General features: G+C 40.1%; 1 protein-coding gene across 1 annotated transcript in view; it reads right to left on the bottom strand.

The window, feature by feature from the left end:
• The window catches only part of RUFY1 (RUN and FYVE domain containing 1), a 2,127,773-nt gene that overhangs the window by 205,082 nt on the left and 1,897,617 nt on the right, over positions 1-25,074 (bottom strand). Inside the window, exon 15 of the mRNA XM_044069383.1 lies at positions 1,505-1,599. Within this exon, the coding sequence (XP_043925318.1) occupies positions 1,505-1,599 (95 nt within the window). The remainder of the gene's footprint in view (positions 1-1,504; positions 1,600-25,074) is intronic.

Here is a 25,074-nt window from a genome sequence, read left to right as displayed (position 1 = left end):
TCACCAAGGCCATTGATGAGGTAAGGCAGTCCATACAGCCTACCTGGACCTAGCAAAGGCCTTCGATACAATACCCCACTCGGGTATCATTGAAAAACTCATCAGCCTAAAGGTAAACCCATACGTCACAAGATGGGTTGCAAACTGGCTGAGTGACAGAACCCACAGGGTCAGAGTTGCTGGCGCCATGTCAGACTCAATGCCTGTCACAAGTGGTGTCCCACAGGGCTCAGTCCTGGGCCCACTCTTGTTCGGCATCTACTTCTCAGTACAAGCAAACACAGGAGGGTTATGGCTGACCAAGTTTGCAGATGACTGCAAACTGGGCCATAGTCGAAAACACATCTGACACAGATATCCTTCAGAAGGGCCTCACAGAAACGGATAACTGGTGCCAGAGCCATGGCCTAAAGTTAAATGCCAAAAAATGCATAGTCATACCCTTAGGGAAAATCAAGGTTACCCCTAGCTACCATATAAGAGGCAATCCACTGAGCACAGAAGAAGTTATCAGGGACCTGGGGACCCAGGTTGACAGTAACCTTTCATTCGACACTCATGTTGCTAAAATAGTTAGGAAGACCTTCTACATTGCCCACCTGATCATGAAGGGATTCACATCTAGATCAAGGGAGGTCATAGTCTCCCTGTACTCATCACTCATCAGACCAATGATTGAGTACAATGCCCCATTCGGAATGTATCTGACCCGACACTTGCAGCAGCTGGAGAGGCCCCAAAGTTCCTCACCAAAAGGATAAAAGGTCTCAAAGATATGTCTTATGCTGCCCGGCTGAAAGAACTCCAGCTCTATTCAGTCGCTTACCGCCTACTCAGAGGTGACCTGTGCCTGACATACAAGGCCATGTCAAACCCAGATTTGATGAACATGCTTCACCTCAAAAAATCGAAATCTCTTAGAGCCACATGGGCAGGAGACCTAAACCTAGACACAGCTATTAATAGGACGTGCTGGAGGGATAGATTCATCACCCAAAGACTCCCTATGCTGTGGAACAAAATCCCAGTATATGTGAGGCAGAGCACCTCGCTGGCTTTGTTCAAGAGGAATCTTGACCAATGGATGGGAGATCGCAGATATACCCCAGGGATTACCTCAGTGTCTCTGCTCAACAGAGGCACTGCAAAATAATGGGCATAGTTTCTCCAAACTAAAGGGGTGGCGTAAGCCACAAAACTATGGGCTAGGCTTGTAAATGCCCTCGGGCAGATAGCCTAGTATAAACCTATAAACCTATGAACCTATGAACATACAGGACATATAGCTATCCTCCGTAGAACATCCCTTTTGTAAGAAATACTGCAACCGTGACAAGGAACAACATCTAACATAATTTTTAACATAAGTAAAGAATATTAAAATTTCAGAAACAATAAACGTTTGATTAATAGTACTCAATTCTACAAGCTATTGCAAGACAAACAAAAGCATAATATAAAACAATGAAAAAGGCAAATGAATACTTTAAATGACTTCACTTACTGACTAAGATGGAGACCCATTTCCTGCAGTGTTTGTTCCTGTTCTTCACAGCGCAACTGTAACCGTTTCTTCTCAGCCTGTAACTTCTGTAGTTCCTGTGTAATAACAGCATGCCAACAACTCATTACAACAGGAGTGAACAGATACATACTCATCATATCAATACTGCTTGTCCCAATCTTTTTTTAAACAAGAAACATCTTTATGACATACGCAATGATACATTTACATAAAAGAACGAATGATACTGGCATTTTTCAGTTGCAAACATCACAAATAATCTTCTATACAGTCATTGTCAATTGAACATTACATAGCTCATTCAATTCTTGCCTTAACTTAAACCTCATTCCTCATCTAGAACATTACTCTGCATGTACTGTTCTCAAAAAACGTCAGTTTTTCTTCTATGTAATTGGCTCCTACCCTTTTCTAAAGATTCAATTTCCAGTTGTTTTATCTCTGTTACTATATTTATTACTTATAGTACAGTTGGCTTAGACTTTTATTTCCATTTTGTTGTAAATGCTTTTTAGGTGGCTACCATAATTAGATGCAGCAAGGTTGTACTACATCTAGGCAGTTCCGATTCTGTATCATAGCTCAAAAAAATGATTTCCTTAGTTATACCAGTTTGTTCATGCCCTATTTCTGATGGAGTAGTCTGGCAGGGAATTTTTAAAATCAGCCAACTCATTACACTCCCAGAAAATACGTTCCCAATTACCTCTTTCTTCCCCACCCATCACACCTCCAACATTTACAATTTACTTGAGGAAAAATTCTCTTCTGCTTGGGGTATAAAAATACCTATGTAAACACTTCCAAGCAAAAATCCTAAATCTTCTAGACTTTGTTGCATATTTGGGAACAAAACATATATCCTCCAATTGTTTCTTTTTGAATTGCTTATCCAATCTCTCTTACCAATCCTTTCTAACCTCTTCTGATTTCCTAGAGTTATCATGTAATATTTTATATGCCCTACTAATTATCCCTTTATAATAGCAACCTCTGTTCTAGATTCTACTAAAAACTCTACCAGTGCTGGTCTTTCACTCAGGATCCCCCCTATTCCTTTCTCTTTCTCTATTCTCTGATATCAATCTTTGATAGGGAAGGCAATCTTTAGCCTGTATTCCAAATGTATTCTTGACCTCTTCCCATTCTATTACCTTTCCCTCTCTAATTACTTGCTCCCAAAACCTTGGTTCCTTTGCCAGTTTCCTCCAGTAAATTCCCATTCCCTTTTGCATATTCTATGTACCTCTCATTGTAGTCCTCCCTATTGGCAGGATCTTTTTTCTCTATTATTGTGCTGGCTTAGCTCCTTGAATAATTTTTGCTACTTTATAAATATTAAACTCGATATGATTACTGCTATTTACCTTAAGGATCTGCATCCAAAATCTCAGTCTCTCTCTATTATTTGAGTCCCGCCCCCATTTCATCACCATCCCTTTCCACTTTGAATTATAATTTTCTGATTGTGCTAGGTATAGGTCCCTTAACTGTGTAGTTCTTAAATACCCATTCAAATCAGGTAATCCCAAACCACATTGTTCTATTGGAAGGCTCAGCTTATCTCAGTTGACTGTTGCCCTCTTCCCCTCCCAGATAAAAATGGACCAATACATTTTCACTGCTTGTATCTTGCTATCCATATCCATAAAACAGAGCTTCTGGTTTCTCAGTTTTTGTATTATTTGTATTTAGTCTCTTCCCACATGTCCTTACCTGTCATAACAGAATTCTTTTTAACTCGTACTCCTAATTGCATCATTTTAATCATGTCCTCATAAATATGGGTATTGCTGAACCAATTTGTGTGTGCGTACAAAGTTTACAGCTATTGCTTTTGTTTTATCTTCATTAATTTTGTATCCTGAAAAGCCCTGAAACTGCCTCAGAATGTTCCACAACACAAAAATGCCCTTTTCTGGTTTTATCAGGTACAAAATTATATCATCTGTAATTAAAGCTAACTTTTCTTGACTACCATACCAATTATATCCTTGAATTTCTGAGTCACTTACTTACTTTGCCAATGGTTCTAAGTACAATGCAAATAAAGGAAAAAGAGGAGACCCCTGCCTGGCCCTGAGTTCAAACAGAAGTTCAGAAAGGAACCTACCCACACTTTATAATCTTTTTTATTATTGTGTCAGGGAATGCAAATGTTTCCATTCCCCTAATCATAAAATCCCAGCTTTCTCTGTCAAATGCTTTCTCTGCATCAAGACCCACCAACAACTGTGGTATTTTCTTACATTCTACTTCCATCTGGATCATCGTTCTTCTATTAATTTTGTCAAACGTTTCTCTCCCCTCCACAAAAAGTACAGTTGTGTACACTTACCATAAATGTAGATGTTCGAGTGTATTCACTGTTGCAATCATTACATTTGGGTTATCTGCCTGCAGGTAGCCCTCAGCCGGCCTGAATACCAGAGTCTTGGATTCCTGCGTCGGATGCTGTTGCTTCCTTCCAGATGTCAGGTGCCCCCATAACGGGCAGCAATTATATGTTATGTTACACCTCCAACAAAAAGCAAATACACCAGAGGGCTCAAATACACCAAACAAGAAGGAAAGGTAAAGCCAAGAGAAGTCAGGAGGCTGCAGGGAGGGTAACCATGACTACAACAGTGAATACACTCGAACATCTACATTTATGGCAAGTGTACACAACTGTACTATGTTCTTCGTGTTTCACTGTTGCAGTCATTACATTTGGGTTGATTCCCAAAGCTGAGGAAGTTGGAGAGCATTAGGACCAGCTATTAAGCCCTGCAATACTGCAGTGGCAAAACCAGTTCTGGATTTAGAAAAAAATAGGCATGTGGTAATGCTTGGTGAAGGTATGAACAGAGCTCCAGGTAGCAGCTTCTAGGATGTCCCTGGTAGGGACCACTCTGAGAAAGGCTGTAGAGGTAGATGCAGCCCTGGTGGAATGTGATCTTATCCCCTTGTGGGGTAAGTTTTCCATGGTGCTTATAGCAGAAATGAATGCAATGGGCTATCCATTTAGAAATGGTTTGCTTTGAAATGGCCTTCCTCTCTGCCCCTGCAGCAAAGCCAACTAGCAGCTGTTCAGATTTTCTAAGAGGCTTGGTCCTGTCCAAATAAAATCTAAGTTGTCTGTGCATGTCCAAAGAGTGCAGAATTCGTTCTCCTTTGTTTTGTGGGTTAGGAAAAAAGGTAGGCAAATGAATGGACTGATTTAGGGCCACACTAGACACCACCTTGGGCATAAAGGAAGGATTGGTCCTGAGGGAAACCATGTCTGCATGGAAGATAATGAAGGGCTCCACCGCCATGAGGGCCTGTAATTCAGACACTCTTCTTGCTGAAGTGATGGCTAGAAGGAGGGGTGTTTTCCAAGAAAGGAATTTCAACTCTGCAATTGCAGCTGGTTCAAATGGAGGGAGAGTGAGCTTTTTCAATACAAATTTAGGTCCCAGGCTGGAGTAGGGGCTCGCCAGGGGAGGTCTTACATTTTTAGACCCTCTGAGGAATTGCTTTAACAGAGGATGAGAGAAGAGGGGTGGTTCAGTATTATAATGTGCTGAAATTGCAGAGGCATGAATTTTAATTGACGAGAAGGATAGGTCCTTGTGGAGCATTTCTGTTAAGTATTGAAAAATATGAGGTAAACTGGGCACCATAGTGCCCATACCCTGCATCTGGCTCCAGGAACAGTATCTTTTCCACTTTTCAGCATAGGATTTTCTATTACTAGGTCTCCTTGCTTCCAGAATGACCTATAGCACCTGCTTACTGAGGGATGCTATTGGAGAGATCAAGGAATTAACCAGGCTGCAAGGTTCAAGGTTTGAAGCTGAGGGTGCAGAATCTGGCCCGCCTGCTAGGACAGCAGGGAAGGTGTCTGAGGTAGGTGCCATGGATCCAGCAGTATCATGCTGCGGAAGAGGGGATACCAGTGCTGGCGAGGCCAGTCTGGTGCAATAAGAATTGTCCTTGGTTTGTCCTGTTTGATATTTAGCAGAACCTTTGAGAGGAGAGGCAGAGGGGGAAAGGCATAAACTGAGAGGCTTTCCCAGGTAAAAGACAGGGCATCCACTTTCCAAGCTTGATTGCATGGAGTCCTTGTGCAGAATTTGTCCAATTGGTAGTTCTGGAGGGAGGCAAACAGGTCTATCTCTGGAGTCCCCCCCATTTGTTCCTCAAGATGTTGAATATTTTTGTTTCCAGTTTCCATTCGTGTGGGTCCATGAGATTTCTGCTTAGGTCATCTGCCAGTGAATTTAACTTGCCTGGCAGGAATTAGGCTTGTAGGTGCACTTCGTAGCTCAAGGCTGTGTTCCACAGAGCCATGGCTAGTCTGCAGAGAGGGTATGAGTGGGTCCCCCCTGCTTGTTTATGTACCACATAACTGTGGTGATGTCTGTTTTTACCAATAACTGTCCTGGAAGGATGTGGTCCTTGAAGGCTGTCAGGGAATTCTGTACAGCTAACATTTCCTTTTTGGTTGATATGCAGGTGCATCTGACTCGGGTTCCATTTGCCCTGGATGCACTGCCCTGCCAAGTGAGCCCCTCATGCATAGTCTGATGCATCTGTAGTCAGGGTTTGGGCGGCAGGGGATAGACTGAAAGGGAGCCCCTTGTTGAGGTGGCAGGCCTCTGCCCACCAAAAGGAACTCTGTCTTTATACAAGGAATGATAGGAATCATCGATTCCAGGTCCTGAGAATGTTGACACCATAGGCTTTTTAGATACCATTGAAGGTTCCTCATATGCAGTCTTGCATATGGAATTAGTAGAATGCAAAAGGCCATGAACCCCAGGGCTTGCAAAATTTTCCTTGCAGACAGCTAAGTCTTTGTGGCCAGTAGTTTGAAGTAGGCTGTCAAATAAACTTGTTTCTCTGGCGTGAGGTAAGCCATCTGGGAAATTGTGTTCAAGCCTGCTCCCAGGAATACAATCTGTTGACAGGGTACCAGATGAGATTTCTTTTCATTTATGGTGTACCCCAGTGAGGTTAGAAGTTTCTTTACAAATGCCAGATGTTTTAATAGCATGTCCTGGCTTTCTGCCTGAATTAGACAATTGTCCAGGTATGGGTTTATTTGAATATTTCTCTGCCTGCAAAATGCAATGGCTAGAGCTAGACACTTTGTGAATACCCTGGGCACAGTAGATAGGCCAAAGGGAAGTGCAGAGATTTGATGGTGCATAGAGCCTGCTCTGAAGCGTAGGTATTTCCTGCAAGATTCCCTTATTGGAATATGCAGGTAAGCTTCCTTTAAGTCTAAGGTCGCCAACCAGGCATTTTTGCCTAGCATAGGAAGCAGCTGTTGAAGTGTTAGCATTTTGAATTTTGGGATTACCAAAAAGGTGTTTAGAATAGAGAGGTCTAGGATAGGATGCCAGGAGCTGTCTTTTCTGGGTACCAGGAAAAGTCTTGAGTAAAAACCTTGTCCCCTTTCTTCTGCTGGGACAGGTTGAATAGCCCTGATACTTAGAAGAGAGAAAACCTGCTGTTGAGCCTCTGCCCAATGATTTGGGGGTAGGTCTGGCCAACCGTTTGGGGTTGGTAAGGTGTGGAAGTGGAATCTGTGTCCTTGGAAAACTATATTTAAAACCCATTTGTCCTGGGTAATAAGTTCCCAGGTTTTTTGCATGCAGGGCAAGCTTTCCTCCTAAGGGAGCAGGCAGCTGAGCAGGGCTTGGAAGGGTTAAGGTTAAGTCATTGTGACATTTTTCCATAGGGGGGTGTCTTACTGCTTCCAGCTTTGGAAGTGGGAGACCCCCACTGCTTAGGCCCGTGTTTAGCCTGAGACTGTAACCTAGGTGGTCCGCTGTTCCTGGGTTTGGACTGAGAAGGCCTGGAAGAGACTGGAAAGGACCAATTCTTAGAAGGCCAATGCCTACTAAATCTGGGAGGCTGTACTTGCAGGAAATCTTTAACAGTTTGCATAGATTTAGCTTTTTCCTCCATCTTTTTAAGGACTTCTGCTTTGTTGCCAAACTGGTGGTCTTGGTTTAAGGGAGCATCCAGTAATTTAGCTTTAACATGATCTGGCAAGTTATGCTCCTTAAGCCAAGCATGCCTTCTAAATACAGACCCAGTGACAGCAGCCCTGCAAGATGTTTCTAAAGAGTCAAAACCACATTGCAGAGTATGTTTACCAACTTGTTCAGCAGAATGCATTAAATCCTGTAATTCTTTATGTTCAGCACAGTCAGGAATCAACATCATTTTCTGTTTAAGTAGTCCCATAATATGCAGCTGATACTTTAACATATGAAACTGGCAATTTAAAGCCCTAACGGCCAAAGTAGCAGAAGTGTATACCTTCTTACCCCATATGTCCAAGGCCCAGGAATCTCTATCAGAGGGGGTAGGGTTTTTGGCAGCAGTAGCCTTAATGCCCTTTGGTCCTTGGGAAATGGTCTCCAGATCCGCAGTAGGATTCTTGAAGAGGAACTTGTGAGAGTCAGGTACTCTAATACCTGTCAGGTTTTCTGGGAGCTGGAGGTAAAGTGTCTGAGGACAGGCTAGATTCCAAGAAGGCATCATCTACAATGTCCAGAACAGGGGGTATAGCTAAAGGTCTGTGTTGAGGGAGGAGTAAGAATCCCTAAGCCTCTTTTTGTAGTCAGAGTAATCCTGGCTTTCCCAGCGGAAATGTTCCCTAAGAGTGTGCAAGGTTTCACCAAAATAAAAATCTTCTGGAGGGGAAGCAGAGGAAATGGCATCCTCTGCATCAGAATCCTCATAGGTAGATAAGGGCAAATCCTGGTAATCAGACAAAACAGAAATTTCAGAATCCTGATCAGAAGAATCAGGAGGAAAATCAGTCCTAGGTCTCTTAGAGGGGGAAGGCTGGCTTCCCCTAATTAAAGTAATAAGGTCTTCAGCCATTCTAAGCATTTCTTTTTTAGGCATATGGGCCTGACCATGCGGTTTGGACATCGGTTTTCTAGGCGTGGGTCAAGTTTTTGGCCTTGATGAAGAAGATGGCATTGGTTTAAAATGCAAATCTGTAGACCTGAATACACCCTCAGAAGTCGGTGCCTGCACAGCGGCTCCGGACCCATCCAAGGTAGAGACATCCGCAGGTTTCATAGTCAAAGGAGCATCTCGCGGCATACTGACATCGGTTAAGAGAAAGAAAAAGGATCCCCAATGGGGTACTTAGCTTTTTTGAAGACTTCGGTTCTGAAACTCGAAAATGAAGATTTCAGGAGTCGGCCGACTGGCACTTGCGAACTGCTTTTGCTTCGGGCACCGTGTGGCAAGAAAGACTGATGTAATGGCATCTGCTGCATGTTTTATATCCCTGACAACCTGACCTAACCCAAATGTAATGACAAACAGTGAAACACGAAGAACATTCACAGTGATCCATGTATATCACTTTTGGCTTCACCTTTGCCATTCTTTTAGACATTAGAGGCAAACACTTTATAACTGTGATTTAGAATCAAAATAGGCCTATATGAAGCTGGATCCGATGGGTCTTTACCACCTTTAGGTATTATAGCCACCACAGCTGCCTTCCAAGATGTTTGTGCTTCTCCTCCATTTAAAATAATGTTAAAGTCTTCTAGCTCCTTATTTTCTTGACTCCTAGCTTCCAAGCTTCAACAGGAATACCATTTATTTCTGGAGACTTTGTTGTAGATTTCTCCTCCTATGCTAACTGTAATAATGGAGCCTTGCATAGCTCTAACCATGGCAGATTTAAATCTTCCATACACACTTCCATTTGTACTTTGATTTCCACATTTCTCTGCTTTATACAGATTTTCACATAATTTCCAAAATATTTCTAATACCTCTGCAGGATCTCTGGTTAATTTCCTTGCTACAGGCTCCCTAAGCTTAGCAACAACCCATTCTACTTTCTATTGGTTGAGCCATTGTGCTAAAAGATTTTGTGCTCTGGAGTTATGTTCAAAGACATTTGCTTAAGTTGCTTAATCTTTCAAAACTGATGCTTGTTATTGAGGTAGTCATGCATTTTCTCTTTAGATCCTGCAGTTATACCTCCTCTTGTTCTGTAAGATTCCCCCTTTTCTGCAATATGTTAACCTTCTGACATATTAACCAAGTATAAAACCACCAAGTTACAATGAAGAACAGCCAAAAGCCCAGTCTGCAAACCACTTTAATCACAAAGTTACGCTCTTTGGTCCCAACTTTTCAAAGGGACTTCATCAGAACTAAAAACACACACCTTTTATATACAAGTAGTAAAATCGTTGAACAATTACCAATAAAACAATTAAATAAATTAATAAGATAATTAAATAGTCAACCTACTCTTCCAAGTGCCTTAATTTAAAAAAAAAGTTAATATTAGCATATTCATTCAGCCCAGGGGGGACAAAGGCATTCAAATGCATTTGCCATTTAAGCTCACACAATTCTAAACGTTCAGGTAATATTTTCCCTTGAACATCAGGGGCAATTTGCTGAATAACTAAAAAGCCAAAACAATGATTATTGAATACTTGAACATGTCTACACAATACATTTGTTTGTTTACCATTTTTATGTCCAAACTATGTTCATATATCCTGTCACAAATATCTAGATGTTTTTCCTATATAAAAAGCAGGACACTGTAAACACTTAGCAAGGTATACAACATTCTCTGATTGATAATTAAATTGCCCATGGATATAAAAGTTAATCTTTCCCATTCTAAAATTATCTTCAGTGGTTAATATGTAAGAACATTGCTTACACATCCCACATTTAAAATTACGAAACTTTTGTTGCACATGCCCATACCACAGGACCATATGTTCTCCAAAATGTCCTTAAAAGATCGATCCTTCTTAACAATTATCAGTTTACCAACAAACGATTCTGTAACTGATTTACCAATTGTAAACAAATTCCAATTCTTATTTAATACATTAATGATTGCTGTACTGTCTTTATTGTAAACTGTTACAAAAGAGAAACAACCCTTATCACTACCTGACACATCTCTTTTTCCACCACACTCCCATAAATCCCATTTTGTCTTTTCAACAGTACTTCTTCCTTTACATGATCCAATAGTGCTCTAGGATAGCCCCTTTTTTGAACATATTGAATATAATTTCAATTTCCATTTCAAATTCATCATCTCTTGTCACCATCCGAGCTGCCCTCACTAAATGTCCCTTTACCACAGATCTTTTTTTGGTATGGAGGATGACAGCTAGTATAATCTATATATAAATTTGAAAATGTAGGCTTCCTATAAATTCTAGATTTTAAACTTTTGTCTGCTGGATCAACAGACACTTCAACATCCAAACTGAAATTTTTTTCTTTGTTAAAGGTGTGGGTAAACCTAAGAAAGTTGGCAGTACTTTTAATATAATGTAGGAATTCTTCCAATGAATTCTCTGACCCTGTCCATATCAAAAATAAATCATCCAAATACCTGATATAATATTTAATACTGGTTGCATACTGCAAAATTTCCTGCATGACTGGGGAGGAGAAGGATGGAAACCTGGCAATTAGGGGAACTGGAGCAGCGATGCTGTCAATTCTAGCATTTCTAAGTTGGGATGAACCATCCCTGACGGATGTGTCAGAAGGTCTAGAACTGGGTCCAGAATCCAGGGTTTGTCTCAAAGATGAGGCTGAAGAAAATGGAACCAGACTTGACGAGGCCAGTAGGAAGCAATTAAGATAATAGTTGTCTCCAACAGACTCACTTTCTGCAGAAACTTTGGGATTAGTGGAATAGGGGGAAAAGCATAAAGAAGCCCAGGGGGCCAATCGTCAACAAGTGCATACCTTGGTGACTCTCCCATAGGAGGGATCAGAATGAAGTAGTTGGTGCATTTGGCATTGTTGCATGATGCAAACAGCTCACAGTGATGCTGGCCTCATTTCTAGAAGATCACTCCCGTAACTTTCTAACTGAGGGCCCACTCGTGTGGCCACAGAATGGCTTTGCTCGGCTCGTCCACAATGACATTGGATTTCCCTGGGATGTGCATTGCTGTTAAAAAGCATTTGCAGGCTATCGCCCAATGCCAGACACCGAGAGCTTCTGGACAAAGTGGGTATGACCTGGCTCCCCCCTGTTTGTTTACATGCCACACTGAGGACATATTGTCCGACTGGATTCTATCATTCCCAGATGAAAAGAGTCCTGGAATGCTTGGAACGCTAAAAGCACTGCCCTCATCTCTAGGACATTTATATGCAGATGAGTCTCGTGTTCTTGCCAGATGCCTTGAACTGTCTTCCTGAGAAAATGCCCCTCCCTCATGCCCTATCTGGGAAAGATTTATGGTCAACGTGGCCAGAGGTTGAGGAGGAATGAACGGACGGCCCTGAGGCACTAAAGTTGCATGAATTCACCACTGGAGATATTTTCTGCAAATATTGGTTATTATAACTTTGTGGGACATAGGAAGTTCCAAGATTGATCACTGTGCAAAAGGCAGCCACTGGAGAACCCTCATGTGAAGGTGAGCTAGCAGAATTAGTATGATTGATGCAGCCATTTTCCCTAGGATCTGGAGAACTAGCTTTGTGGTGCCTTTTGACTTCTTTACTAGTATTTTGACAAAATGACAGAGGTTATCTACTCAGTCCTGTGAAAGTCTTGCTATTTGAGTGATAGTGTTTATCTCTGCTCCTGTGAACAATAAGCTTTGAGATGGCTCTAGCGCAGATTTTTCATAATTCATGGTAATGCCCAGAGAGGAGCAGAAATGAAGGACATAATTCTTTGAGTGGAGTAAATGATGCCTGGTTGGGGAAGTTATGAGCCAGTCGTCCAGGTATGGAAACACATGGAATCCTTTGCATTTCAAGTGAGCCACTGCTATTGCCATGCACTTGGCTAACACTCTGGTGACTGTAGTGAGACCAAAGGGCAGAGCTCGAAACTGGAAGTTACTGGCTCCCAGCTGGAAGTGCAAGAACCTCCTGGACCGTCTGTCCATTCCAATATGATAGTACTTGCCCTGAAGGTCTGTAGAGCACATCCAATTGTCTTTTTCAAGAAATGGAAGTATCAACTGCAGTGTCACTATCTGGAACTTGGTCTTTTTTACTGATTTGTTTAGATTGCTGAGATCCAAAATGGGCCTCCAGTCCCCTGTCCTCTTCGGAACTAAAAAAAATCTTGAGTAAGCTCCAGATCCTCTCTGGTCTGCAGGGACTTCTTGGATGACTTTTTCTTAGCAACGTTTGGATCTCTATTGTTGCTTGTTCCTTTTGACTGGGTGGAACATCTGGAACTGCTTTGTTTATGGAGATAAAGGAGAAGGGAATGATCTATCCTCTGGATATTATGTCCTGCACCCATTTGTCATTTATTATTAGTCAGGTTTCTTGGTACAGAGACAATCGACCCATGACTGTCTCCAGAGGTGAGCAATCAGGCACTCCTTCAGGAGCACTGAAAGGGTCTCCCAAAGAAAGATTCTCTGGAGTCCTGGTTTTGTGGGCCACCTCTGCTGCGGGGGAAACATCTTTCATTATTGTTTCCACCTCTGCCTCTGGGGGAACCTTCACGTTGTATATCCTTGTAAGACCTTTGAGACTTTCTGAACCACATTTTCCCACTATCTTTCTGACCCTTGGGAAAGGCTCTAGTAGTAGTGGAAAAATGCACTCCAATGGCAGACAAGGTGTTGCCCTCTTATTCACACCTGGTAAGAGTTTCCTTCACTTTTGGCCCAAAAAGGAAGGAGCCGTCAAAAGAGGCATTAATGAAGGAAGACTTGAAGGGCCCCGCAAAATCGCAAAGGCGCATCCAGGCCTGCCTCCTATGAGAGATACCTGAGCCTGTTGCCCTACTTGTTCCATCTGCTGCATAAGAAATGACTTTCATGGATGAGTTAACAACTGAATTCAATGTGGCAAGGTGAGCATTGATTTTATCTGCTGCTGCATCAGCTATAGCTCCTTGGAGGCAGTCTGATAATTTTTTAATCAGGTCTCTCTGCTGTCTAGTGAAGTGGGTGAGATAATTCAGAGACCACAAGGCAAAGATTGCTGATGAGACGATGCACTTCCCATACCTATCCATAGTCCTAGAGTCCTTATTAGGAGGATGGATAGAGGAACTTGTTTCAGAGAGTTCCTTCTTCGTGGCTGCTGCCACGACCATGGCATCAACCCCTACACCCTTTGTTACAAAACTTTTTTTTTTCTTTTGGGGCATTAATATACTTATTTGGCCTCCTAGGAGTAGGGTCTATGGTGTCTGTGGTCTCCCAAACTTTTGCGAGATTAATTCCACAAGCTCATCGAAAAGAGGAGTCACCCAAGAAGTTGATGGGTGAGAAGCAAAGGCCTTCAGGAAGACCGACTCCTCAGGTAAAGGGGTGGATTAATGCCAATCGCCTCTCTGTTTTAAGATTTCTAGGATGTCTCCAAAGGAGACATCTTCAGGAGGTGATCGTGGGGACCTTTCTGCTTCATCAAGGTTGGTGTCAAATGTGAGAAACTCCTCTGGGGGGGTCAAGATGCTTCCTCTTGCATGTCCTCTTCCGAGAGACCTATTCAGTGGGATACTCTGGAGATGTTTTGGAAGAGGGGCTAGTACCCTGAGGTACATCCTGAGGCCTAACGTCTCTGCAGACCTGTAAAGATAGCACGTGAGAAGACAAAGACACCCTGACTGAAGAGGGAGGACGAACTGAAGTAAATTGTGTCTCAGACTGTGAAGTAGACAAAGCCCTCCTCATTGCCTCGAAGGCAGTCCCTTCCCTGCTCCGGCAAACTCCCAAGATTTGACAAACAAGCTGTCAGAGCTGAAGGAATTTCCAGAGCAGAAGAGAGTAGCTCCGAAGCAGAGGTAGGAGCCAAACTCACCCGTGCTGACACCCCCCAGAGGCATAGTCGGATCTGATGAGATCTGAAAAGTCTCCATGGACTCAACAGGGGAGTTTTAGCTGAATGCATAGAGACACTTTGGGCAGATATCGGATCCAAGGATGGAATAGGACCTGGAACTGAAACAGACACAACCTGGATATCTGAACGTTCCAGCTCCGAAGCAGGGGGACAGATCAGAGGAGGAACTGAAAAAGAACAGGGGGTGTGAGTCCGACCCGATTGTGCATGGATCCAACACTAGTTTGGCCAAAGCAGGTGTCTTCAAAAGTCTACCTACAACCCTATCCACATCTTCATCAGATAAACTCCTGGTAGACCTAGTGAACAGGATAGGTGACCTACATCTAGCAAGTAGTAGAGCAGGGAGCTTTTAATACAGGGAGATCGGTTCCTATGTCTATGCTCCATTGTCATAGTCGGCGCCAAAGTAATTCCTCATTCCGAGGGAGTTTTGGAACCAGGGAGAGATGTCTGCTCTGATGGAGTCTTCAGATTCATTAACTTCGGAGTCTTCTCCTTCGGTTCTGACTATGATCTTGGCTTCGATTAAGTTATTTTTGTAAGTTTGTCAGAAGACTTGTGAGATACAGCCTCAGAGAAAGGTGACTTCAAAAGGCCTTTCAAAGTAAGTTTATTTTTATGTTCCATTAATGCCCACTGGTTAAAATTGTGGCAAATGGAACAAGACTCTTGCAGATGAAGAGGCCCCAAACAATACACACATAAGATGTGTGAATCGCTAAGGGGCATCTTCTTACTGCATTTTTCACATCTTTTGAAGCCCAAGGGCTTACCTTCTTGTTTCTGTGACATGACTAAGGATGAGGGAGGGAAAGACAAAAACAACCAGCCACTCCCAATCTTGCACAGCAAGTCCTCTACTTCACACACACAAACACAAACACACACACACACACACACACACACACACACACACACACACACACAAATTAGAAATATAAAGACATACTACTAAGCAATTTTTTTTTATGTAAGAAGGAAGTAAGAAGAAGAAGACAGGAATGCCCCCTAGCTAAAAATGGAAGTTCCTTAGATGCCCTCTAACTAAAATAGACATCAAATAAGGAAAAGAACTGAGTAAAGAAGTAAATAGGGAAAAAATGTAGCTATTTGTAGAAAAAAGGGGAAAAAAGATAATTGTTTGTCTATGCAGTATAAAGTTAAGTACTTAGCCCAGAGTTATGCTGTTCAACCTCTTCACTGCACAGCAAATGAGATCTGAGGTAATTACAGGGTTGAATTATGGGTAAAGAATGAGGCCCATGAGCTTTGCTGAAGACCTCGAGCTGGATAAATGGCCGAGACTTATCCAACGCATTGGATCTGACCAACAAGTGAGAATGAAGGACAAGATAGACAACACACATGGGACACTATGTTAAGAACATAACTTCTTTTCATGTTACATTGGCCTGTACCCCTGGGGAATCTAAATTAGGGAGTGGATTTTTTGGAATTCTGAAAAACTGCTTTGTCTGTTTGCATTCAGGTGTGAGAAGGGCTACATTTCTACTCTGGTTATAAGTATTTTTATTACAGTTTTATTTACAGGTTGCTTTAAATTGTGAATTTGAGGACTATGATTTTTTATTTATTTATTTTTTTAGTTTTGGTGCATTCATAGACATGAGTAAACGCTCCTAATTTCATACAGATGAGATGCCCAATGTAGGCATTTTTCATGAAAGGTTCCACCAGCAGAAGTTGGAATTCTGTTATTTGCATCGGATCTGACTCACGAGTGAGAATAAAGGTGAGATTGACAACATCACATTGTTAAATTGTGTTTTGTAAGTGCAAGTCAACTTAAAAATGATGAGATTGAGATTAAACCTTCACAAGATTAGATCCCTTAGCTTCATATGAAAGACCACTCCTGGCATATTATTAAGACCCTAAAATAGCACTAATTTCATAACTAGGGTGACTAATCATTTTCCCCTACAATATCCCACTGCATATGACCATCAAGCCTGACTATCCAATAAGTTCCCTCACTTCTCTTCCACCAAGGGGTAGATGTCATCATCCACACAAGAACAGGTGTTCTATTTCTATAGGACAATAGCTCTCCAAGCCCAACCATCCCAAGAGGGGAGCTCTCCAGAGAGTGCAATATCACAAACTGTTCCATAAACTATAGTTCAATAGCAGATAAAGGCTGTCTTCCATTTTAAGTTGGATCATTACAATACAATCACAATGACATCCATGACAAATTTTATATGCATGTATTTCAAATTATCAATAAGGACTCATCCCATATCAACAAACTCTTCATTAAACTCAGTGTTGTCTGTGTGAGAAAGTCTTCAGTCTTCCAAAATCATTGACTCAAAGTACACCGCAATTTCACATGCAATGTCATCATTTCAAAATTATTCCTGAGCATTCCGAATTACCAATGGCCCCCAAAATACTGTAAAAGCAGATACTGGTCACACCTTTACCTATATATTTAAAATATTACTGTGATAATGACATGCCCCTTCTGGCTATTTTGAAAGGAATTCACCAAAAGACATATATTTCTACAGCATTCAAACATCTTATTTTGGTTCTCCACAGAGAAATAGACTCCAGACTTTATTTTTGAATGAGGAAAATAAATTTCACAAATAATGCTGTGATATAAATAAGGTATTTTAGTAAAGAAAATACTGGCAAATAAGGGATGGGTTTAATAATTAATTAATTTATTTATTTATTTTATATTTGTTGACCGGGCTAGTCTAGCTGGATACATATCCATTTTCAGCAGAGGCCCGGGGGGAAAAGCTCCATGCACAAATACATTAATGCATTAAAAACTTAGAAAAAATAATAATAATAAATACTGGCAAATAAGGGATGGGTTTAATAAAATAACTGGTTCAGTTGTTCTGTTTCAACAATTTTTCTGAAATTTATTTTAATTTTTTAGATCTATGATGGTCAGCTCAAGTAAACGTTTTAATTTTTGTCTAACAACAGAGCAAGAATACAGACTGATCAAGAATACAGATTAAAGACTTGCATCTGAAATGCAATTCCAGTCTGATATTTTACCTTGGGAATTGTCTGGTACAAACTTGTTTCATTCATGAGTCCCCTTGCTTTCAGTTTTAGCTCTGGTGACACACTATGGGTATGGGCTGATGATTTGAGGTTGGTGAGGGGAAGCAAAGTGTAAACAAATCATGATTTAAAGGGATCACTCAGAATTTCATTGTACCCTGTTATTTTCTGAGAAAATGTTCAATTTCTGGCAAATTTAGGACAGTTTAAGAGTTACATATATAATAAATACATGGAAATCAACATAATTTGGGACAGGATTGAGCTCTTTTCTTACATTAGACCCTTGTACACCTCAGCTGAAATTGTAACAAAACAAAAACAGCATCTCACAGACACGTCACAAAACATGATATTACAGAATAACTTATGATGCCCTCCCTACAAACTCCTATGCTTTCATCTTCATTTTTATCTGTATTAAAGCTTGCATCTACTAAGCCCTTTACTAATACATGAAATAAAATAGAAGCATATGAAATAAGTAAATACTGAAGTTTAGATAAACACATAACAAAAGAAAACCAAAGCTAGATATGAAATGTAGTCATTATTAGTAACTGATAGATGCTTTCATAAGCTAAGATAAAAAAAAGATATATTTATATAAGGATTTAAAGCTGAATATACTGCCGTATCTGGCATGCAGTACAAATCATGAACGGAACTGTTCACAGATCAAGAAACATCTTGTAACTCAATAAAACTCTTGTCATTTACAAGCTGTTATATTGTTACATGATGCATGCTATCATTTCCTAGACAACAGTCATTATTTTCTGTAAAATCAGAGATGACGCAAACAAACATCATTCACATGAAATACTTTAGGAGTAACAATAACATGAAAATAAACATTGCTTGGGAATCCATAGGCTTCAAATCATATGTCAATTAAATCAACTTTCTCTTTTTCCAATTTTAATGAAAACCAAGAGCACTATCAATTCATGGTCACTATCTACATACAGCTCATTTTGAGGTGTACATAATTAACTTCAGAGTCTCAAAATATTTTAGTTTTCAGACTCTGTTTGCTTTCAAGTGCTCTTTTATTACAGTCTTTACAGTGAATGATGCTTCTTTGAATGTGACCCACTACATTTCTGGTCTCTCCCTCCCTCTGCAAGTAGTCAACAAACTTATGAACAATCGTTCCTGCCTATCTCAAACAGCTGTGCCTTTTCTTGTAGGGACAAATCTCATCATGACAAATTCACTCAGGACAACAGAAACTTCTACAGATCTTCTTCACTGGTTGAATTTCTGTTTTTTTAGGCTTCTGTTCCCCAGGACAAAAGGCTGAACCTTCTGCACCCGTTTTAGAGGGCGCAGGCCTGTTTCACACCCACAGACTCCAGGCTTGCAGGTATGTCCAAATGCAACACTACTTCATTCATGAATGTGCTTCTACACTCAAAACCAGGGGAACTTCTATCATATAACCCCGGAGCTCAGACCTGGAGGTATGAGCACCACTATTGGCCAGTCAATTCCTGGCCAGTCAATTTAGCTGACATGGTTTGGTACATCTCAGCAATCTTCCACCCCAGTATATACCTCCTGGGCTCCTGTTTTGGCTGAAGCTTTGCTCTAGCTTCCATTAAAAGTCGTGATCCCTTGAGTTATGGACTATTCAGCTGCAACCTTCTCTACAGCCATCAGTTCTATACCCACAGCATTACCTCTGTCACTTTTTTAGAAGGAGCCATGATGAGAACCATTGCCTCATCAGTTTCCTGCATGATATGGATCACTGCCATGTTGATAGGAGCCACTTCCCCCTCAGTTTTCACAGTATGGAACACTACCTGTACCTGAAACTGGATACCACTGGCAGTGGTATTTGTCAATACATTTTGTTCAGCTGTTCTCCATTTGTCATTGATTCAAATACTGGCTTGGAATGCTGATTCATCTGTAAACAAATTGTTTCTTTCCTTCTTTGTGCTTCATAACATTTGACCTGGCTTCAGTAGATCTTGAGTTGCTTCTCATTACATTACTCTTTGTTCACTCAACTCAACATCGTTGTTCCAGAGTTTTTTTATTTCTATAGCCTTCACAGTCTTTGTTCCAGACGCAGTTCTTTGCATTCTCTTGACTTTGCTTTAGAGCATACTCTCATGATCAGGTGTAAAAGTATGGTACTTTTACTTTTATTTTGTAACTCTGATTTCTTTATTATGCAGTCACTTGGTCAGAGTCACATTTTATTTATTTATTTTACATTTGTTGACCAGGTTGGACCGTCTGAGCCGATAGCTCTTTTTCAGCGGAGACCCGAGGAGAAAAGCTCAAAAACAAAAAAGAAAAAAAAAAAGATAATTTTTTTAATACAGGTATTGATAGTAATAAAATATAAAAACCTTTGTGATATATACAGGAAGAAAAGAAAATACATTATGATATATACTGAAAAGTACATATTTAGTGATAAGAAGCTTTTGTAATTTAATGCATAATATGGACAAACATCAATGAGTTCCACTGTTGATAAAAAAACAAGGCAACAAAGACAGTATTACAGTATATAGGTTGTATACATAAGTATTAGTTAAGAAAATGTACAGTTTTAGACATGTTAAAGTTCTGGGAGATTCAGTAAGAGGCAATCTAGTAGGCTGTAACTGGGATAGGTAAACAGATTAAGGAGGCTAAGTACAGTGGTAAGTCCATTGAGATTTCAGGTACTCTTTTGTGGTAGATTTATATTCTTTAGCTTTGGTAAGGGCCCTAACATCGAGTGGGAGTTTATTCCAAGATATAGCTGGATTATAGCTATAGAGGTTGCAGCCTACTTTGTTCTTAGGTTTGTGGATTTGTAGTAGGCCTTGGTCAGAGCTTTTGAGAGTCCTAGGAGTATAGGAGGAGATTAGAGTAGATAGGTTAGGGCAGAATGATGGCTGATATCATATGGAATGGACAATTTGAAGCTGGGAGTGGAGAAGCTGGTGGGGAAATTCAAGTCAGCTCAAGTTTTTTAGTGAGAGACAGTGCTGAGATTTATAATTTAGGTTTGCTGCAAATCTGGCCACTTTGTTGTAGGCAGATTCTAGTTTAGTTAGGAGTGATGAGTTAAGATTTGTGAGGATTTGGGATCTATATAGTAAGCCTGGTAATAAATAAGCATGGGGGAGGGATATTTTTGCTTTGTTGGTAAGGAACTTCTTGTTTTGGTATAAAAGGCCTAGTTTTTGGTGGGTTTTTCTAATGCAATTGTTTACATGTAAATCGAATTTTAGGTGGTCATCTATTGTGCCACCTAGAAGTTTAGAGGAAGGTTCAACAGTGATAGGTGTGCCGTTTAAGGAAAGCATGGATAATGTGGATCTAAGGTTGCTTAAGATTTTGAGAAGAAAAAGTAATAGTTTTGTTATTTTCAGGATTTAGTATAAGCTGTTTTTTGGAGAGCCAAGTTTCAGCAGAATTAAAGGAAGACTGAGTGAGTGACAAGATTTCTGTGGGAGTGTCTGTAACAGAAATAAGTGTAGAATCATCAGCGTACTGGACCAGTGATGACTGAGGCAAGAAGTATAGAGTAGGTTTGTGAAAATACTGAAGAGTAATGGGTCAAGGATAGAACCTTGGGGTACACCAGTATTAACAGACAGAAGGGAGGAGGGAGCAGAGAGCCACTTTACTGATGGTTATCGATGAGAGAGATAGCTAGAAAATCAGGCAACAGCAGAGGTAGTGAAGTTAAGGTTAGTTAATTTGTTCAGAAATAAAGAGTGGGAGACTGCATCGAAAGCCTTTGAAAGATCAAGGAATAATCATGAGACAAGTTTGTTATCTCTGGCTGCAGAAATAGTGTTGATGAACGACAGCAAGGCAGTAGTGGTACTGTGCTTTGGGTGAAAGCCATCTTGTGTACGGGTGAGTAGATTATTTTGTGATAAGCACTTCATGACTTACTTGTGTATACATTTTTCCAAATTTTTTGAGAGGGGTGAGAGGATGGCAATAGATCTGAAGTTAAAGATTTCTCTACCTCCTTTACGAATAGATAGAGTGTAGACTTCTTTCCAGATAGAGGGAACTTTAGATTCAGAGATGGAGCGATTTATTACGATAAATACAAGGATAGCCAGAGAGTTTGCTGCTACTTGAAGGAAGTAAGAAGGAATATTGTTTGCAGATGTGGACCAGGGTCTTAATTTACAAAGTACACATTTAATATAGTTAGTAGGTACAGTGTTTAGGGAAGAAGATGAGTAGGTGAGAAATGAGGAGAGATTACACATACCTTTCTGTTAAGGGCTCTACATGTACTCAGCAATGACTGTTGTATTCCCAGTCTTTCTTTATCCAGGAACATTCTCAGTGTCTACGAACAGTATCTTTAAATATCCCTTTGCTTGCATTTATTTTGTGATTCATTTTCTTTCTGCAGCTTCTGATACTTGCTTGCACACTACTTTTAAGATTCAATATCTTCTATAATAGTTCATCTTCATCAAGTTACATATGAAATACAGCTGCTTGGACACAGAGCCATTTATATCAATCAGTTCCTGGTGTGCATTACGTTTAATCATACAGAAATATTTACCCCATTCAGTAACTTTCAACTGTTTTCCATTTTTTTATCGTTCTTTTAGCTTAGCAAGTTATTGGTATACAGGGAACTCACCTACCTTTTTGGCACCAAAAGGTAAAAACATGGATTTCAGTTCTGCAATTAGGTGCTTTATCAATTAAGCCAGGATTATGGCGAGATCATTTCATCAGATCATTCACTACAGAATTGGAGTTGTAAACTGCAGATTATTTTAGGATTGTCCCTGCTACTGAGTTATACAGGCTCCTCCTATGCAACTCACCCCAAATCTGTTTTACTTCCCTGTTACACTCAGACATCACAAGTTATTTCATATTTTGTGTCCATAGGACCAGGTCACTTTTTGTACTCTTATTCTCTACCTTGTATTTTCATTTCCTGTATGCTTGAGGAAATTTCACACATGTTCTGAGTTGTAGTGTTAATCAGAGCTTTAAGTTCAGCAGAAATGGTCAAAGGTACCCAAAAACCCTTTCACTCACAAACTCTGTATCAGCAGACTATTTCCTTCACTGATTTCAGCTCACTTCTTATTTGAACCAAAGTTTCCTTCAACAACTGCAGTTCATTTTTTACTTTATCCACAATTTCCATTAAGCAATTTATTGTGTCTTGGTTTCAACATTTCTTTCTAAGGCTGGTTATTCTTCGCCATTTTGTTTTAAGACATCAAGGACTTTATTTTAAGTACCTCAGACTGCTTAGACACGTTTTTGTCTGCTTTAAATTTCAACTATGTAAGGCATATCTCTCAGCTGTCCAAATTTTTGCCGAATACGTTTGGTCTTTGCCTTTTGAAACTTGTGGTTTTCTGGCAAATCACTGAGGACTGAAGTAATTAAATAATGACATACATTTGAGTTTCAAACTTCATGTCCTTCAGAAAATGCATGCTAACAAAAATCTTGTTAATCTACCATTTTTCTGAGTTTATAAGAGCAGTATTTAAAATGTGTACCTATCTGTGGGCATTTGTCCCCCGATTCTTTTTTTAGGCTTTGTCCAGATTTCTTGTGCTAAGAGGTTAAGTGGTACGAAAGGACATCTGTTAGTTTATTATGACCTTCTTGGAAACTAAACAGCAGACACTCTGTATCTGTCAGTGCATTCTGTACTGGACTCCTATCCTTAAGTTTTCACTATTTTCAGCCAACATTTATTCTGTTTTAGCCAACTTTTATTCCCATAATCAACAACACTGTCCCCTGACACAATGCTATGCAGTTTAACATTCTTAGCTATAGTACTGCAATACCCCCTTTCCATTTTTTATAACTTCCTTTGTTAGCAACTCAAGTTCAGTTTGCAAAATATGATGTTTTATTTTCAGCTAAAGAACACTGTCCTCCATAATTTGAAAATTCTGCATTATTTCTCCCATTCTACATTACTTCTTCCTTATCACTCTTTAACAGAACAACAACATGGGTCTGAAAATGAACTCTATTTTGGTTTTCAACTTTATGCAGAACTTTTTGCACTGCAATGATATTACTTGACTTTTTAAGTAAAGTTTCAGCATCATACAAGAGACCTTCTGCTGCATGGCATCTTTATTTTTAGAGCTACTCAGTTGTGCATTAGCAGATTGCTTTGTTTCACTACCCTGGTGCACAGTACCACTTTGCCACAACTCAGTATTTATTATTCTTTTCTCCCTTTCATTTTCAGCATAAACAATGCCTTGTACTTCACACAGAAAATCATCATACTTCAGTGTTGAATTTCCATAGGTCAGGCTTTAATTCCATCAGTTTTGTCTTTCAACTCCTTTTCTCTGATACACAGCACATTTGAGAAAAAAATTTACACTGATTATAGAAACATAAGCACCAGTACATCTCACAGCAGTTTCAAAGAAACCCATCTTTAAATAACAATTCAGCAGTTAAGTCAATGTACAAACGCAAAGTTGACTTCAGAAAATATATCAGATTCATAAATGTCCATTATTAGCAACTGGATCACAAATATATTCCTCACAGTTTATTAGACACTTTTAGACTGAAAAGCACTATTTTATTTCCAAGGATTCTGTACCACTGGCTCCACAACTGTCCCACATACACACACACACAGTATGCATTTTTCTTTTCCACTCTTTATTGTATAATTTTGCATAATGCTAGCAAAATCTTTTCTTCTTCTTTCGGCTTTTTCCCAGTTAGGTGTCACCACAGCAGATCACCTGTCCGCTCATGATTGGCAGTGGAGTTTTACAGTGCCGAGGTGCCAGCAAGGCACCCTACCTTCAACAGAAGGCACACACGCACAAACTTACACCTAAGGCCAATTTGGAGTGTCCAATCCACCTACAGCATGTCTTTGGGATGTGGGAGGAAACCGGAGCACCCGGATGAAACCCACGCAACCACAACAACTGTAAAACAGCTTCCTTGTTTGGAGAGCCTCCAACAACATTCTTTATACACAGCTCATCACCAGGAAGCAACACTGCACAGGTCAGAAAGAAGCAGTATCTTTAACAACCTTTTCACAAAGCTACCTTCTACAGCTCAGCCACAATTGATTACTGGTTTGTTAAATTATGGCTTTCTTATTTGAACACATACTTTTTTTCCATTATATGCATTCCCTGAAATATTACTGCAGCCTACTTTCAACACATTTTGCAGAGAGACAAAAATTCATAACAGCCTTCCTATTTACTTTCCCCATGTCTTAATCATTTCTGAATAATGCCTTACAATTAATTTAGTTTACTTCTTCATGTAATGTACACGTTTCTGTAGCCTGAGACTTCAACAAGTTCTACTGTTTGTTATTTGCCACAGTAATTTCATTCTTGAAAACATGTTTTATATTCCAACTTTTTCCTACGACATTCCCTTCAACAGCTTACTATATTCACTATACATATCTTTTGATGAGCAACCTTCCAGCAACGTACAATGCTCCTCATTTAAAAAGCACCCTTTTGGTTGTTCATATCACTTTGCCAAAATATTCAACAGCACTTTTCATTTTGCCACTGTTTTACATGCTAAAAAAATTGTTTTAAACCTTGTTTAATAAGTATTTTCACTTCCTTCCTTCACACAGTGCCATCTTCTGGGTCCCTGGC

Source organism: Protopterus annectens, chromosome 4.part0 (genome assembly GCF_019279795.1).
Source record: "Protopterus annectens isolate FY-2018-M chromosome 4.part0, PAN1.0, whole genome shotgun sequence".
NCBI classification, from domain to species: domain Eukaryota; kingdom Metazoa; phylum Chordata; order Ceratodontiformes; family Protopteridae; genus Protopterus; species Protopterus annectens.
Note: the sequence above shows the minus strand (reverse complement) of the source record. Positions and strands in the feature narration are given on the sequence as shown.